Consider the following 17939-nt stretch of genomic DNA (forward strand, 5'->3'; position numbering starts at 1 on the left):
TTTTTTTGCGGTACGCGGGCCTCTCACCGCTGTGGCCTCTCCCGTTGCGGAGCGCAGGCTCCGGATGCGCAGGCTCAGCGGCCACGGCTCACGGGCCCAGCCGCTCCGCGGCACGTGGGATCTTCCCGGACCGGGGCACGAACCCGCGTCCCCTGCATCGGCAGGCGGACTCTCAACCACTGCGCCACCAGGGAAGCCCTACATATGTTATCTTGAGGGGATAAGAACTTGCCTGCAAACATACTTTTGGATCAGAGTAACAGGGACTGGTAGTACTTCCAATTCTACCAATAGAGGAAGTGCAGTTTTGTAGAAAAATGCTGAACTAGCAAATGACCTAAGTTTTAGTCCCAGCTGCGTGTCTTAGCAGCCATGCAACCTGGAGCAAGGCCTCCACATCCTAATCTCCCCAACTGGGACAGCACCTTTATTCCTACCCTAGTAGTGAGGGTCTCATGAGATAAGGTATGTGAAGGTAAACCATAATATTTATATGTAAAATCTCAGTTTTTTAAAGATGGAAAGAACCTTAGGGGTTGTCTAACCCAACCTTTCATTTTACAGATCTGAGAGTACTGATGGCCAGAAAGTCAAGGTTTTGCCCAAGGTCACAGGATAGGGTAGTGGTGGAGCTGGGTCTTGAATTCCCAGACCAATTTTCTTCCCACCATCTCATCCTCTTTGTCCATGGATGAGATATTGTTCTTATTTCTCCTTTGGTTGTGCCTTGTGCATTTACTGTCGTTATCATAAAATTGGTGATATTGCAGAGAGATTAGTCCTACCTTAAGGAGGTACAGTTGGAAGTTCAGGCGCGAGTTGCTTTCAGTCATTTGTGCATCGCACCGTATTTACTGTGGCTACGATGGGCCAGACTCTAGGCTTGGAGGATATAGCAGTGAATACATCAGAAATCCCTGCCTTTAGGGAGCTTATCTTACACACACACACACACACACACACACACACACACACACACACCCTAGATGGTATCAAGTGTTGTGGAGAAAAATGGGGCAGGAAAAGAAGATGGGGAGTGGGGAGTGCTGGGTTGGGTAGGTAGGAAGGGGAGATGCTGCTGTCTTACGTAGGATAGTCAAGGAAGGCCTTACTGATTGGATTATGTTTAAGTGGTGACCTGAAGGAATAGGGGATCAAGCCACATGGATATCTTAGGGGAAGAGTGTTCAAGGCTGAAGAAACAGCAGGTATTCGAGCACTCTGGAATACCTGAGAGTATTCTTTGCCTGTTCAAGGAAGAGCAAAATCAGCCAATCCGACTGGAGCAAAGTAAGTAATGGGACAAGTGGAAGGAGAGGCCAGAGGATGGGGGCTGACCCGGGGAGAAGCCGTAGGTCATGAAGCGACTTGTGGACCATTGTAAGAATTTTGACTTGGACTCGGCTTTTAAACGGGTGCAAAGCAGAAATTCTTCAGAAGACTGGGATGCCCTTGATCAACTGACATTCTGTTCTGACCCACCATTTTCTCTCTAATTCCTCATTTGGACTGCCCCCCACCCCGTTGGTTTGCGGCTCCACCAAGTTTTCTATGTAAGTGCTCTTGACCTATTAGTGAATGTTCTTAAAGGAGAGAAAAGAAACAAAGGCCCAGTAGCTTCATGTTCTGTATAAGGTTAAAATAAACTTGGGAGATGCTTCTCGGCATCCAAAAACCAATTAAGCAGGTTACTTGGAAGTATTTCTAAAAACAGCAGCACGGTGTAAATTGACAGGTGAGCAGATGGGAGGATCATCAGCTCAAATTTATTTCACAGCTTACAACTCAAATGAGCCTTCCGAAGTCAGAACAGCTGGCCTTTTACTCTGTAAGCCACTGTCCTTTGCTTTGCTCATCTCTCAAGAGTAGGAATGGATTATGCTCCAATGGAAGTTTGTCCATCGGTCTTTGACTTGGCAGAGGAAAATCCTTTGTAGAAAACAAGCTCTTGATGTAAATCAGATTTCTCTGTAATGTCTGCTTCTTTCATGGGTTATGAAGTTTCTGGATTCTGGAAATCGATGGCACTGGCCTCTTAGCTTTCATTTTCATAACTGTATGCATTACCTCTGTGACTACTGTTATCTGATTCTGAGTAAATGGAATTTAACCAAGTAATCAAAAAGCAAAAATCTTCAGGTTTGCAAGAAGAAACATTTTTTTAAATGTTATAGTGCATCTGAAAATCACAGCTGCCTTGAATTTCTGATTGTAAGTTATTCTGGAATCTTTCTGAAGTTTGAGACTGTCCCGTGCACACTTTGCTTAAGTTTCAAGCAACAGGGAAGTCACGAAATTTGGAAAGGGTTATCTTTTGTCAATCATGGTCCTTTGTGGGGTACTGTGCTGACAGAGGATGGAGGAGAGGCCGTATTCTATGGCTGAAAGGAGGGCTTGATACTACCCAGTGGGGATTTTGTTCCAATAATTGCATCAAATTGGACCTTCTGCCATGTTGCAGGTATAGCATTAATATTACTCATTAAGTCATATGCCTGTATGCCTCCCTCGCAGTGGCAGAGGCACTGGCAGAATATATTTTCTTCCAAAGTGTTTGTTTTCATTGTTGCCCTTTAAAAATAATGAGTTCATTCTATTCCCTTGCAAGGAAAGTTACTCTAGACTGCTTTGAAATTGTATATCTTTTGTTGAGCACCTTTCTGCAGTGGTTCCATAGCTTTGTGTGCTGGGGAACCCAACCCGGCCTCTCTTGAAACTCCCAACCTAGCTGCCTCAGACTTGATTCATATAATCGTCCAGCCGATTTGACCTTTATATTGTTACCCTTGGCCAGGTAGAAGTCATGCAAGTTTCAGATGACCCTATCATGTGACCAGAGATCAAAGGTCAGCAGCTCCTAAATGTTCAGCTGTCAAGGTAGCCCATTCATCACTCTCATTATGTAACTGACAAGCTGACAAATGAACCTGGGGATAAAATTGTTCTCAACTCTTTACCTCCTGGATTTACACCCCCGTGTTGGGCCAAGCAGTCTCCAATGTTAAGTGGTTCCACGGGCCTGCTGGAGTCCCTGAAGTAGGGGGAGGGACTCCAGGAGTACTGTTCTCTGTGCCAGACCTTGTGAAGTCACCAGTTACCTACTTAGGGAGCCAGGTTGCAGGTCTACAAGAACTGACCCTGAGCCTGGTGTCCTCTGAAATGGAGGTGAGTTTAAACGTGAGTCCTCTGTGGACCCAAAGGCACCCACGTGTCCCCCACCCACCCACATACCATCTTCAGCATCTTTGTGGTCCTTTGTGGTAGGTTAAGATGGTGAACGTTTTCGCAAACTGGCTCAGTCTGAAGAGTCACGTGGGAAAATTCACGTGGACAGGACCCTCCTCCCGGGAGTCTAGCTTGGGGCTAGGTGCCTTTGGAAAACTGTTTATAACCAGGACCCAAACGGATTCTCTTGATGTCTATATTTTGGAACAGTACAAAGAGCTTGAGATTAGGAATCAGACAATTTTGCCAAATCCTGACTCTATCCTTTCTCTAGCTGTGAAATCTTGGACAAGCTATTTAATCTTCTGGACCTCCATTTTCCATTTGAGGACATATGTTTAGTTAGAAGACTGATACAGTGCCTGACACTTAGTAGATATGATGGGCTATTTTTAATGTTTCGATCAGCATTATTACTATTCCTTTGGTCTGAGAGGAGATGTCATCAGGGAAACATTGGCATGAGATAGAATTGCTTTATAGTATCTCCCAGAGCAACAAAAACCTCTGAAAAACTTATAAGGGCAGAACGGTAAGGAGATGTGAGGAGTACACAGTATAATTACGCAGGTTGGGGAGAAACCCTAAAGAAGGCAGCAGATAGTGCAGTAGAAGGGAAAAGGGCATGGCATCCCCCTGGACCCCGAAAGAAAGAACAGAGATGCCTATAAGCCATTCTGTTACCAAAAAGTGTCCCTGATTTTTAGACCAGTAAGAGGTCTTGTGACCTTGTCTCTTCATCTCTTGACCCCTTGGAGGTACTATCTGAGCACCTTACCCCTCACCCCAGCGGCCTCTCTTCTCTGGTGGAGCCTTTGCCACAGGTCAGAGGAGCTCTTAGCAGTGATCTGGAGTGGGACAAAGCCCTGGTTCCAGATGCTAGGAGGACAGGGAACCCTGGTCAAAGGAAATTTCTTCTTGGATCCCAAGTAGGAACTCTAAATGTTCATTTTCCTGAAACAAAACCAGACACCCTGCTACTCACGGCTACTGGGCTATATAATATATTAATATTATATTTCAGAGAAATTATAGGTAATATTGGTGTTGAGGAGAAGAATTAGGAGCGATGAGAACCATTATTTACATGGAAAATGGTGAGTTCCAAACAAATTTGGAGAGTACAGTTATTTGCAGCAGCTGGGCTTGGCCTGGGCTATTCTCTGTGCTACTCCCTTCTCCTCCCAGTGAGGGAACGGTATAGGTTCACAGTAGGTACTCCATAAGCATGCTGATTGATTGACTGAGATCTAGACAGCAGGGTTTATCCATAATCAACAGCACAATGATTTCTTGCAAAATGGCTGGTTATCCAGATGGCTGAATGGCATTATCCTGGTATTCAAAAGCATTTGGGGGATATTTGGCTTTTAGAGCAGCTAAGCAAGCTCTTCTATCAGGCTTCTCCCTTCTTCCCTGAAATGTTAAGCCGAAAGTAGATTTTTAAATAACCAGAAAGTTAAGTCGAGTCAAGCTTCTCAAGTGGTCATGGCTGAAAAAATACTACCTGCTAAAAAGGTATATTGACCCACCCCATCCCCCCCAAAAAAAGCTGACCCATGGGCCAAAGTGTGGCTTTTCCTCACTCTGATGTGTGTTGACTTTACTGATCTGAGAACATTAACATGTGAGTCAGAGGCAAGAGGTTAAAAGCCTTTCAAAGAGAAAGTGAGAGTGTCCTTTGTTGGAACTCACTCAGGAGTTGGTTTTGCGTAGTGGTTCTGCAGTAGGTAAACTGAGTTATACAAATCAAGCAAGCTGATTTCATACAACCACCTTAGTCAAAGTAGACCATCGTGATTCATATGACAGGGCAGCTCTTTCTTTGTCAAGTTGTCCACAGAGCCAGGATGGCAGTAACACAAAGTCCAAGAAGACAAATTATAAATTCATTCACTCGCTCTTCTCTTTTCAAAGCATTTAGAGTCTCAAGGGTAGATGATTATAAACAGGTCTGCATGCTCTCCTCACCTCTAAGACAGATCATTTGGAGCAAAGCCTGGTGAGACCATGAAAAATGGAGTAGCCTCTTACTCAAAGTGAGATTTGAAATGTGGTGTTTAATGTAGACATCATGGAGAGTCAAAATTATTCATGGAATCCCTTAAATGGTACATAAAGTACTATTAGGGAGTTAGATCCCGTGTTATGTGAAAAAATACTTCTCTCTTTTTTTTTTTGTAAATTTATTTATTTATTTATTTATTTATTTTTGTGGTATGCGGGCCTCCCCCTGTTGTGGCCTCTCCCGTTGCGGAGCACAGGCCCCGGACGCGCAGGCTCAGCGGCCATGGCCCGCAAGGCCAGCCGCTCCGCGGCATGTGGGATCCTCCCAGACCGGGGCGCGAACCCGGTTCCCCTGCATCGGCAGGCGGCCGCGCAACCACTGCGCCACCAGGGAAGCCCTGTAAATTTATTTATTTTTGGCTGCGAAGTGTCTTCATTGCTGCGCGCGGGTTTTCTCTAGTTGTGGCGAGCGGGGGCTACTCTTCGTTGCGGTTCATGGGCTTCTTGTTGCGGAGCACAGGCTCTAGGCGCGCGGGCTTCAGTAGTTGCAGTACATGGGCTCAGTAGTTGTGGCGCACGGGCTTAGTTGCTCCGTGGCATGTGGGATTTTCCTGGACCAGGGCTCAAACTCGTGTCCCCTGCATTGGCAGGCAGATTCTTAACCACTGTGCCACCAGGGAAGCCCCAATACTTCTCTTTTAAACACTGGAATAACTCTGTGTCGCAAGATGCTGCGATTCTACTGGGCCCAGAGAAACTAAGAACGGAGAACATGCAGGTCCCACATTGGTCTCGAGCTCCCTCCAAAGCATAGAAGGCCGTTGAGATTGTTGCCCCTTTACATCATTATTTCCCACTTTTTTCATGCTGGTCCTAGCAGTTGCGTTTTGCAGGTTAAATGTAGATTTGATGTGATATCACGTCAGGGTTTTCTACTTGAGTGAAGCCCCTTAAGCCTTGGTGCTGGCTTACACTGTTTGAGGGAATGTATTGTGATGTGGCTGATACCCTAAAACAGCCTTCTGTTTGACATGAACCAGGATGACAGTCAACTCCTCACTGTAAGTGAAAATTCCAGAAAAAAACTCTGACTTGGAGAAGACTGGATATTTTCTGATGAAGTTGTGAGTCTAAATTGCTCTGGTCTTTTGGGACTTTCTTGGCAGTCCAGTGGTCAAGACTTCACCTTCCAATGCAGGGAGTGTGGGTTCGATCCCTGGTCAGGGAACTAAGATCCCACATGCCTCGTGGCCAAAAAACCAAAACATAAAAAACAGAAGCAATATTGTAATAAATTCAATAAAGACTTTTCAAATGGTCCACATCAAAAAAAAAAATCTTAAAAAGAAAGTGTGATGTCTTTCACACTTATTTTTTTGTAATGCGTTCTTTTTAAGGGCTATGTGATATTTCATTATCTGGATGCACATAGTTTATTCTTTTTTTTTCACACTTATTTTTAAGCATTACAAGCCCCCGGCCAACGTTGCCTAATCCACTGTGTTTTAAAAATAGAACTTGTGTCCCATAGGAAAGGGCTACATTTGTGCAGTAGTCTACATATTTTAAAGGGCTTTTATGTACATTATTTAATTTTTATCTTCACAAAGTCCAGTGAAGCAGGGAAACATGAACTTTGTGTAACAGTTGAAGAAACTAAGAGGTTGGGAGATTTTTCTCAGGGTCACTCCAGGAATACAGTTGACCCTTGAGTAAATTTGAACTAAGAAGGTCCCCTTATACATGGGTTTTTTTTCAATAAATATGCAGTCAGCCCTCTGTATCTGTGGATGCAGAACCCAAGGATACGGAGGGCCAACTGGAAGGGATTTGAGCATCCATGGATTTTGGTATGCAGGCGGGGGGTCCTGGAACGAGTCCCCTGAAAATACTGGGGGATGACTGTATAATTAAAAGTAGTTTATTCTCTTAAAAGATGAAGATGTATCTTTTAATTCTATAGATGATAGATGCTTACGCTATGAGAACCTCAGAGTCATTAGAATGAAGAGAAAGTTTTGTCAGTCATTTGCTGTAATTATTGTCACAGGAACATGAAAAAAAAAAGTATTTTGCTCCTTTCTTTCCCCGGAAATGGTTTGGAATCTCCTGAATATCTACGTTTGGCAAGAATAGCTAAGTAATCAGGGGACAGCGCCCATTTTGGTTCAAATGGGAATCCATGAGAAAGATGGAATGTGGTGGAAATGGCAGCCAGCCATATGTCCAGGGTCTGCGCAGCCCCTGCTCTCCCACCTGCCGTTGGATTAGCCTGGGGTGAGGCAGCCCTCCCGTCAAATGTGGTTCAGATACCTACCTCCCCACCTCTCTCAGGTTACTGTGAAAATTGAATAAATCAGTGCTGCGTATTAAGATTCTTCGGGACGCTTAAACAATATGCAGAATGTACTAATTTTAATCAGGAGTTACTCTCTTCTTTCACATTAAAGAATTCTCTCTTAGGAGTTCGTTTTTTTTGTCTCCTCAATGGCCTGTACTTGGTAATATTTCTCCATCAAGTTCTAGTTTTTTGTACTTTTTTTTTTTTAACGCTTGTTTATCCCAATGAATCTTTTAGCAGGAACCATTTCTCCCGAAATCTTTATCATTTCACCAAGAGTAATGGAAATGTTACCTTTCCTTCTTTATTTGTTGCAAAATTTAGGGATGAGGAGGAAGACCGTACATGTTTTCTTAAAATCAATGGCCAGCACATTACTGTAAAACCTATTGATTAAAAACACGAAGTATAATGTTAGTCATTTAGTCTGTGAAGTGATGCAATAAGGGAAGAAATTTATTCTCTGGATCTTGCATTAACCTTTTATTGACTGCTTGCATACCCATAATTAACACACACTTTAGCTAAAGTGGTTAATTTCAGCAGGGCGACCGGTGTTCACTAATGTAGCTGCGGTCCTCATCCTCCAAATGTAAGTGTAGCCCTGGGGGAATCAGCAGGCAGTGGGGCCCTGCGTGAGTTACACCTGGGAGAGGAGAGGAGGGGAACCTCTGGACAGTCGGCTGACAGGCCAGCCAACGTGACACCTTTCAGCTGCTTCCTGTTACGTCACTAGGTCATTCAGGGAGAACCATTCCTAAGTAGCAAGAGTTTTGAGGGTAGCTATAGAGTCCTTTGAATTGGAATAATGTGAATTTGAGAGGGAGAGAGATGAAGCATATATTATTTTCCATTGCTCCCCTTGCGATGCTGCATAAAAGGAACAGGGTTTTCTGAGTAGATCTGAGTTTATTTGTTAACCCTTTAGGATGGCAGTAGAGAGCACAAGGTTGAAAGGGGAAACTGTAACTTTCTTACTGTTTAGCTGAGTTTCTTACTGTTTGTCTGGGTTCAGAATGATCTGCTATCCTTGATAAGGAAATTTTTTTAACTTTCTTTAGAAAGGTCATCCAGCTCTGGTCATTAAAACTGGCTTATTTTTGCGCAAAGGCCAGTGTGGATGACACCAGCACACTCTTGTTTTCTGGGTAGAAATTTGTCCCCAGTGGAAATATTATTCGAATCAAAACAAAAGCCAGGGATTTCATGCTTTCAACTCAGATGATCTCTGCACACACTGCACTGTATCAGCAGCATCTCAGTTTAGAGAGAGGACTATCAACATGCACTTGGCAGGCAGGGCCATGGCGATGGATGTTGTAGAAGGCAGGAGGTCACTGAGGGGTGGGATGCATGGCCAGCATATCAGCCAGGACTCTTTGGGTTGCAAGTGACAGAAAAACCTAACTCAGACAATAACAAGCTCATGCAACTGAAAAAGTCTAAGCATACTTAGCTTCAGGTGAGACTCAATCCAGCTACTCAAACCATATCACCCAGGACCCAGCCCCTTGCTGCATGGTAGCAAAATGACTGTGGTGGTTCCAGATCACACATCCTAATAGTTCACAGGCCAGGAGATAAGAAAGTCTTTTCCCTTAGTTCCCAGACCAGTCATTTGATTTACTCTCTCAATCTTGCCCTGGAGTGGTTCACATGCCTCTCCTAACCTACTACCTGTGGCTGGGAGAGTAGGATGTGCTGATTAGATTAAACTAGTCAAGGCTCTCCCCTGGCTGTAGAGGTGGAGCCAGTCTCACTCAAACCACGTGGCCAAGCATAGGGATGGGACAGATTCCTCACAGGAAACTTAGAATCTTCTTTGCGGGAAACCTGGGGAAAGACCAAGACAGCCAGTGTCCACCATCGTCAGGATTCCTAAAGCATTTCCTAAGAGAACTCAGGGCCCCTTGATTTTGCGAGAACTCCAGAGTATGCGTGCTGAGAAACAATCCAACTTTATTTCCGAGAGATGCCAAGTCAATCTGAAACAACTGCCACTCAGACAGTCCAGCGGCAGCACCTTTTATGAATTCTGGGTCTTCAGGAACAACTGCTAAGTCTTTCTGAATCTGAGCATTTTAGCCTGTCACTGGAGAGCTGTAGCAGCTTGAATACATAAGCCTCAGCGTCCTGGAATGTCACAGTATGATAGAATTCAGCCACAGGCTCAGTCTGATTCAAGCCAGAAAGAGCTGCTTCTGGATCAACAGAGCTTCCCCCAGTCCAGAGGCCACCCAATCAGTTAGCTGAAGGGAGGGGACAGTCACAGGCACCATAGGCAGCCCTCTTGTTGGCATCTCCCATTGTCACTGGTACTCGTAGTGGAAGTAACAATAGCAACAATAGTATTTAATAATTATTGAGGGCTTACTAGGTGCCAGGCACTGTGCTAAGTATTTCACATGTGTTAATCCATTTAACCTCCACGACAAGCCCGTAAGTAATGTACTATCATCATCATCACCATCATCAGTATTCCCACATGACAAGTAAGAAACTGAGGCTTGGTGAGGTTAAGAAGCTTGCCCAAGACGTCATGCCCCAGGGAAGCAGCAGCTCCTGGTGTCCAGAGAACGTCTTTACCACTGTGCTTCCACATCTTTGGAAATTAAGACGGAAGAGAGGCAGAATGAGTGAATTGAGCAGGAGAGATTGAAACCCAAAGGGAGATAACGCCTTCAAGTCATTCTCAAGCCTTTTCTTTTTCAGTCCCACCATCCGGCATGACGTTGAATTGGACAATGTGCTTTGAGTTGGGGGCCACCGTGCTTCCTCGCAGGTGAATACGTTACCTCAACGGCAAGCCCTCTGTGGGGTGCAGTCGTGACCATTGAGAAACTGGCGAGGAGCGCTGGGCATTAAGGGAAGAGTTTTAAAGTGATCTTGAAAGATCTGAATTAAGGCCCTGAAGAGACCAAACGAGGGGTTCTAGCTCTAGCCGAGAGGGAAGCAGTGGGTACGCACAGCTCCTAGCCTCTCAGGGCCAGCATGAGAAGGAGGTAGTACCCACACCAGCCGGTCCTTCCATGGGAAGAACAGAAGAAAATCAGAGCAACTTCACCCAAAAGAAAACTGGGTGGGCTTGGGAAGCTTGTACAGTACAAGTGTAAGCGAACTTCTGCAGCAGGGGTTAACATTTTTAATACTTTCTCACAATGAGGGGGCAAAACCCATTGCCAGGTGAAAAAGCATCTCTGTTGACTTTTGACAAACCTTATGCTATTCGAGGTGGATCAACACTTATCACAGCCCCTTTAATCTGCCAACCAGGGTAGTGTGTGCACAGATCATTTACCCGCCGTGAGATGGAAATGCTCAATTTGGAATAACTCTCCCTACCTGGTAAATTGAGCCTTACCCTCTGATTCTGAGGCAGAGAGAAAGAACAATTTAAAAAGCTTTGCAGAGTTCCTTTGTAATTAGTCGCAGCTTCCCTTGAATATTAATTTCCTCCAGCCCTTTCATGTGGTTTAGAGACTGTCTGTAGAACTGCAGAGATGCACCCACTGCCGTGAGCGGCAGCATCTCAAACACCTATTATTATTAAGTAGTCTGCAGAACGTGCCTCTGTTCTTCAGTTTTGTGTGGGCTTATCAGTGCAAACAGTTTAATATTTATGCTAAGAGGCTTGTCAAAAGCAGCTTCTGTTGCTTTAATTCTTGTTTTAAATAAATAATGAGAACATTTAAACACATTACTCTTCTTGGGGCCCTGAGGTCAGCTAATCTTATTATTTATGAAGTGATGTGCTACATAATAGTACTTAGTGCATGTTAACAGACGCTATTATCAGGGCCCGATGCGGAGAGCTGAAGATATATTGGAATGTTATGTGTAATGTACGACGGATTGAGCGCACAGGATGCCGGTATAGCAATTAACCACCCGAGAAAATAGGTGTAAAGTTGAAGTATGTTTTCCCGTGGGGATCCCCTCACCATTAATAATTCCCCAGAGGAGAAGATGTCCTTTAGTTAGGAGGCTTCTTGACCATCAGGCTTGGAAATAGGTCCAGGATGGTCCCTTCTTTGATCTCTTCATCATAGTTAGTCCTACATGGAAGACAGAGGATGGGTGGGACCCCTTTTTAATTGATTTAGAGAACAATGCCAAGAAGGTCAGGTGGGGTGGGGAAGGACCATGCAACTCTCCCAGATGTACTCAGAGTATTTCTGAGTACATCTCAGAAGATACTCAAGAGTATTTCTCTTTGGTGCATGCACTGTCACCGCCACGTGCTCCAAGAGAGTAGAGAAATTGTTCATTTCTTATTGCAATTTGTGTTTTCTTCTGTCCGATCCTCACTTTTCAGATACATAAAGCCAAAGCCACTGAGTTTTCCCAGACCAATTTCCAATAAGCTGTGGTCTCTCGGCAAGGTAGATGCCTGCCAGGGTGCGATGATGTCGCCCCAACTTTTTTCCTACGAGGCTATAATTTAGTTGCGTATGATAATTAATTTCTCTACTATTGATGAATAATCCATTTAATAAAAACCGTGATTTAAGTGTTTTCCTTAGGGAGTCACTCTTGCTAGCCTCTTAATTTAATTTTGTGGAAGTTTTCTCCACCTATTCATCAGTGGAAATGATTATTAACCTCTATTTGCATATATCCTTATAAATCGGTCTCTCCTTGGAATGCCTTTTTCTGAGCACAGCAGGCTGGGACACTTGTAAATCTCCAGGATCTCCAAAGTCAATCCCGGTCTGTAATATTGTTTAATCTATTCTTGGACGTTTTAATGCAGTAAATTCAATTTAATCTTTCCCAGTAATCTAGTAATACATGGAAATCCCACAAACATTTAAATCTGATAATGGCTTAATCACACACTTTAAATAACAGTAGAGATAATGAAAAAATAATTCACCATTTTAAAGGCAGAGTAACTGAATTTCCCCAATGATTGGCTTCTACAAAGCCATTAGAGGTAATACAGATCTGGGCATTGGAAAAAAAAGAAGTTCCAGCACCATAAAGAACAATTCTTCCTTCTTATAAACACACCTGCTTTCTGCCACCCAAGCTCACCCTTGTGTATCATCACCACCATCATAGCGGATCGTCATTGGGGCATTTGGCAAGGTCGCCCCAAGTTGCCCATGGGTTTGGGTCTTCCAGGCATTTCCTCCCAGGGATTAATTGCCCGTTCTTACTCTTTCAGGTGCCAGTCCCGAATTGCCCGAACTCTGCCCGCGGATCAGAAGCCAGAATGCCGGCCGTATTGGGAAAAGGATGATCCTTCAATGCCTCTGCCGTTTGATCTCACAGATATCATTTCCGAACTCAGGGGTCTGCTTCTGGAAGCCAAACCCTAGAGAAAGAGCACAGGTCTTAGGTGGAGGAGCAAAGGCTGTTTTTGACTTCTCTCCGCCAACTTTGTCATGGGCTTAGGCAAGGGGATTATGGGTAGACTGGGCCTTGGGATTGTAGACCCTGGGTCCCAGTTGGAAACAGCTAGGGAATGGAGCCCATGAATATTAAAATGTTTAAAAGTGACACAGTGTTATAGTGATTTGGTATTAAACAAGAACCTCCAAACCCCAAAGCTATTCCCCACTTGGATTTTTAATGGGAGCCATTCCACTCCCAAGGCCTGGGAAGCGGCCAAGGTGAGCCTGGCCTGTGGCAAAACCTAACCTACTTTCCTCCTTCCCAAACCTTTGCAGAGACTCTGCAGGGGATGTCTCTCAGGTCATCTAGGGGAAGACCGAATTTAGAGACATTTAGCCCATTTTCTCACCACACCCTTCAGAGGCTATGCCATTCAGTATGGTAGCCACTAGGTAGATGGGGCTCCTTAAATTTAAATTCCATTTTAATTGTAATTAAAAATTCAGTTCCTCAGTTGCACGAGCCACATTTCAAGTGCTTAGTAGCCATGTGTGGCTAGTGACTGCTGTATTGGACACAGAACATTTTCATCATTGTAGGAAGCCCTCCCAGACAGCACTTCTATCAAAAGTTTGAGAGCGGGAGATTCTGTTCTCCCGTTCTCTGTAGCTGCTCTCCCCACAGGCGAAATAAATTAAAAGAGAAATGCCTCGTTGAAGAGTAGCCTCTTTCCCTTCTCTCAGGACAGCCTGGGTTATGAGCCCTGTACTCTGCACATAAGAAGGGAGCAGTGTTGAAGCTTAAAATAAAGTTGACATCCTGTCTTTAGGAAGTTTCCCTGATCTAATGAAAGAGACAAAGTCCCATTTACATTGCTTCCAGATTTTAGCCAGCATGCTACATGTTGTTTTGTAATTCCCCCATTCGCACGTAACGATGGGTAGAATTGAGGCTTGAAGAACCCTAGTGCCCATCCTGATGATGTTGGAGCACCAGAGAGACGATGAAGAGGTTAAAACTTGGGCTTTGGTTTTCGAGTGCCTGGACCTAAATGCCCAGTGGCCTGTGACTTTTGGTGTGTGACTGTGCCTTGGTTTTCTCATCTGTATAATGGGGATACTATAGGCACCAACTCATAAGGTGAAGATGAAATGAAATAACTTAGCTGCAGACTTAGAACAATTTCTGACACATAGTTAAATACCCCGTAAAATTAGTATTATTATATGTCAGTAAGTGACCTGCTGTAGGCATTTTCCCCTCCCTTCCTCAATCTAGGTGCCAGTTTTGTCTTGTGATGCCCTGAACCCACCTCTCCCTTTGGGGCCTGGCTCCCGACCTTTGATGACCCTGGGAATCATGAGAATAGTTAGCCCCTCTCCCCAGCCTGTCACCTTCTTTGTAGTTGTTTGCAGTAGCTGGGAAGCTGAGGAGCTTTTTTGCCCCTTGAGAGGTGCGCTGAGAGCCAGGCTCTCTCCCGCCAGCAGAATCTCACTGGTTCAAGGTATGGGCTCATTCACATGGAGTCAACCTCAGGGAGTTCACGTCACACAAAGCAGGCGGGGTTTCCTCATCTTGAGACTCTTCGTAGACATTGGATGAATTCCCTGATGTCTTTAAGCCTCAGTCTCCCCGTCAGTAAACGATGAAGCGCTGCCTCTCAGGGTTGTGGGAGAGACTAAATGAAATCACGTAGGTAAGGAGTGCAGGGCACGCAGAAGTCACCGGCTGGGCAGCCTCGGGACCATCTAGCCTAGTGTTTTATTTCACCGCCCCCCCCCCGCCCCGTGTCTGTTCCTTGTCATAGTTCACTAGGTGCCAATATTTAAAAACTGGGAGATTTCGTGTAAAATAAAAATGTGTGCATCCTCTTCAGAATTCAGAACATCTGGCAGCCCTAGGCCTCCATCCTGGCATGACAAAGAGCTAGGTAGCGTCCTCTCAGGCAGGGCGTGAACCCTCTGTGGCCCCCGTTGCTCCCAATTACCATTTATCGTGAACCTGACTGGCGTGACGCCTTTGTGTCAGCACCCTCCAAACCTGCTTGCTTGCATCCCCAGAGTAGAAATGAATAATAGTGTTGAGTGCTTACCCCAATATGTGTGTATTACTATCGAGCTATATTTGTGGACTGCTTGTACTAATAGGTCATGTACATCATAAAACATGCATAAACAATAAAAATACTGAAAGGATGAGATAAGAAACCAAGAGAGGTCCTGCTGTTTTCTCCTTGCACACCAGCCGGTGGGCCTGCTTCCTTGACCTGGGGGGCGCCCAGGCGGAGAGAGCCCTCGGAGTCCTACAGGTGGGGGAAGAGCCAGGGGTTGGAGAAACCACTTCCAGGAGTGAATCCGAAAGGTGAGATCACATTTGCTCAGAAGAACTGGTGGCTTTCACTAAGCATGAGCTCCTTGTGTTTAAGGGTCACATACACTCTCTGGGGAAGTTTCAAGTGGGTAGAAGGAGGAAGGGCAAGAGATGATTTTTTAAAAAGGTGGGGGCTGCTGGGGACGCTGACAACTCGGTTCCTGCTCCTCCCCTGTGAACTCGTAAAGGACTTGCCCTGGGACACGGGCCGTGTGTATGGTGGAGGAGAGGGAAGCTTTGCCCCTGGGACCACCTTGAGGCAGCGGTCCCCACTGCTTCCTGTAAGGCTTCCGCATCCCTCAGTCCCAGCTATCTTCAGAAAAGTAATCTGAGGAGGTAGATCCCTTTGCACTAAGATGCTACTGCCTTCCCCTCCCACAAACCTTTCTTGACCGCCTACGGCAGCTCAGCAGCGTGGTGAGCCGTGGGCATCCAAGGCCAGGTGCCTGCCTTCCCAGGGCTCCCGTGTACCTGCCCCCGTGCCAGTGCTGGGGAATGTAGTGACCCGAAAGATATTTAACTGTAGTGGGGAGACAGGCAGTAAACCACCAAATAAATAAGAAGATGGTTTCAGATCATTTTAAGTGCCAGAAAGGGAATCCACTGGGTGAGGGGACGGGAGTGTAGCTGGGCACTGAGGAAGGGTGGCTTGGATTAGGAGGTCAGGGAATGAGGGTAACGGGGGAAGAGCTTCCCAGGAAAGGGAACAGCGGGGGACGAAGGCCTGAGGCTGGAAGGTGCTTAGAGCGGGATGTTCAAGGAAGGAAAAGGACCACTATGGCCGAAGTAGAGAAACGGGGGAGAGTGAGGGAGATGCAGCTGGAGAGGAGGAGGACCAGCCTTTGGATTTGATGTCAAGCGCCCCCAAGAAACACCGAGGGCTCTATGGGGGAGGGGTGGGAATAACTTGATGTGAGATTCTTTTGCTTTTAGATGATCGCTCTGGCTGCTGTCTGGATTCCAAAGGGTCTCAGTCCAAAGGCACTGCTTTCTAACTGGGAATTTCCTGCATCCTCGGGCCGGATCTTGAGATGGGGAAGATGTCCTGCCAGCCCCTCCAAGTGCATGAGGTGGTACCCCATCCTCCTTTTGCTTCACTCCAAGCAGCACCCACAGCTCTGCACCCACCCCACCTGCTTTCACGGGCAGCCTCAGCCCAGGGGAGTTCACTAGACAGAAGAGAGGGCGGGGTCATGGCATCGCTCGTGACACAATTTTAGTAATAAGCTTCCAAATCCGTCCCTAAACGAATCGAGGGATGCTAGAAATGATATTCCATCGACCCTATTGAATGGACACTCCACATTCAGTAGGTTTTTTTGTGTGTTTCGAGGGAAGGTATTTTTGAATGCAACTTTTTTTTTTTTTTTTTTTCCCTGCTCTAGTTAAGGCTGATTTTACCACTGGGCAAATTGCATACATTTGGATCCATGCCACGCTAAATACTGTTTATTTTGGACATCTGTCAGAGGCAGGCCCATGGAAGACAGGGGGATTCTTATTTGAAAAGGCAATTCTCATCCAAACAGATTGAGAAGGAGAGGAGCAGTGCAGATTAAAATGCACTGAAGTGGTAATGCCGTTTATCCAGTTTGCCTTTGTTACTTTGTGATTAAATGGTATTTTTAATTAAGTTTCATTGGGAGCCATAGGTATCTCGGTGGTGAAATCAATTTGACAACCATAAAAGGGGAGGGAAGGCCCAAGAGTGTTGTAGTGATTGCGGCTGCAGGGAGAGCCGGGCAGCTTTGAGAGGCTGGGGCAGGGAAGGGGAGAGGCCAGAGGGGCGGCCAGGGAGGATTTCCTGCATGATGGCCAGGGTGTCCATGGCTGCTGCTGCTTCTGGGGAGCCGACTGCAGGGATTGTCAGGAAAAGGGATACACCTGGCTCTCTCGCTTACCCAAGGGACCCCAGTAGATTCCCAGTCTGCCGGGGAACTCCAGGAAAGGTCCAAAGGGTCTGTTTCTCGTTTCTCCCTTATTAACAAGGAGGAAGGGTGAGCGCCCCCGGACCCCGTGCTGCAGCCTGGAAGGACCAGAGCTCACCCCAGCCTGGCTCCCGAACAGGGCTGCCCCACCATCCTTATCCCATCAGCCCCTGTTCTCACGGGACAGCGCCCCTTCCTTTCTCCCAGTACCCTGTCAAGGCAACACGATCGATCGATTGATCTTCCAGGTATCAGGCCCAAATGCTCCTCCCACGATTGAAAACTAGTCCCCTCGGCACCCCTGCTCTGTCTTTCCTATCACCATTGATCAGGTTTTCAGAATCTTCTGATTCCTGGGTGGCAGGAGAGGCTTTTGGTTGCAGAGTCCTGGTTCTGTATGTGATCCTAAGGCCAGCCTCCCTTTCAAGCTTTTGTTTTCTCGTCTGCAAAATGGGGATAATAGTAGTGTATCTACCACCTAAGGTTGTCGTGAAGATTAAATAGTTGATGTGTGTATAAAATGCCTCCAGCTGTGCCTGGCATATTCCGGTCTTCAGTGAAATACCAGCTCTAATGATTATTATCTCAGTTTCCTGTGATAACAGTTGTAGCTTCATCACTCGGGCAAATCACTTGACCTCTCTGTGATTCAGTCTTTGTTTCTGTAACGCCTAGCTCGTTGGACTGTCCTGTCACCGCGATGATTCACGTTGTGTCTCCTACTTAGT

At 45.8% G+C, this 17939-nt stretch overlaps 1 protein-coding gene across 8 annotated transcripts in view; it reads left to right on the forward strand.

Annotated features, from left to right (window-relative positions):
* Positions 1 to 15107, forward strand: part of FTO (FTO alpha-ketoglutarate dependent dioxygenase) — a 384589-nt gene extending 369482 nt beyond the window's left edge. For 4 of the 8 annotated variants that reach the window (XM_024125030.3, XM_028477731.2, XM_028477733.2 and 1 more), the window contains one exon: positions 12744 to 15107. In XM_024125030.3, the coding sequence (XP_023980798.1) occupies positions 12744 to 12897 (154 nt within the window). In that variant the 3' untranslated portion in view covers positions 12898 to 15107. Of the gene's footprint in view, positions 1 to 10285; positions 10356 to 12743 lie in introns of all 8 variants that reach the window. The other 4 variants (XM_024125031.3, XM_028477736.2, XM_024125032.2 and 1 more) reach the window with 4 other exon arrangements.
* Positions 15108 to 17939: the final 2832 nt, after the last annotated feature.

Source organism: Physeter macrocephalus, chromosome 17 (genome assembly GCF_002837175.3).
Source record: "Physeter macrocephalus isolate SW-GA chromosome 17, ASM283717v5, whole genome shotgun sequence".
Classification (NCBI taxonomy): Eukaryota; Metazoa; Chordata; class Mammalia; order Artiodactyla; family Physeteridae; genus Physeter; species Physeter macrocephalus.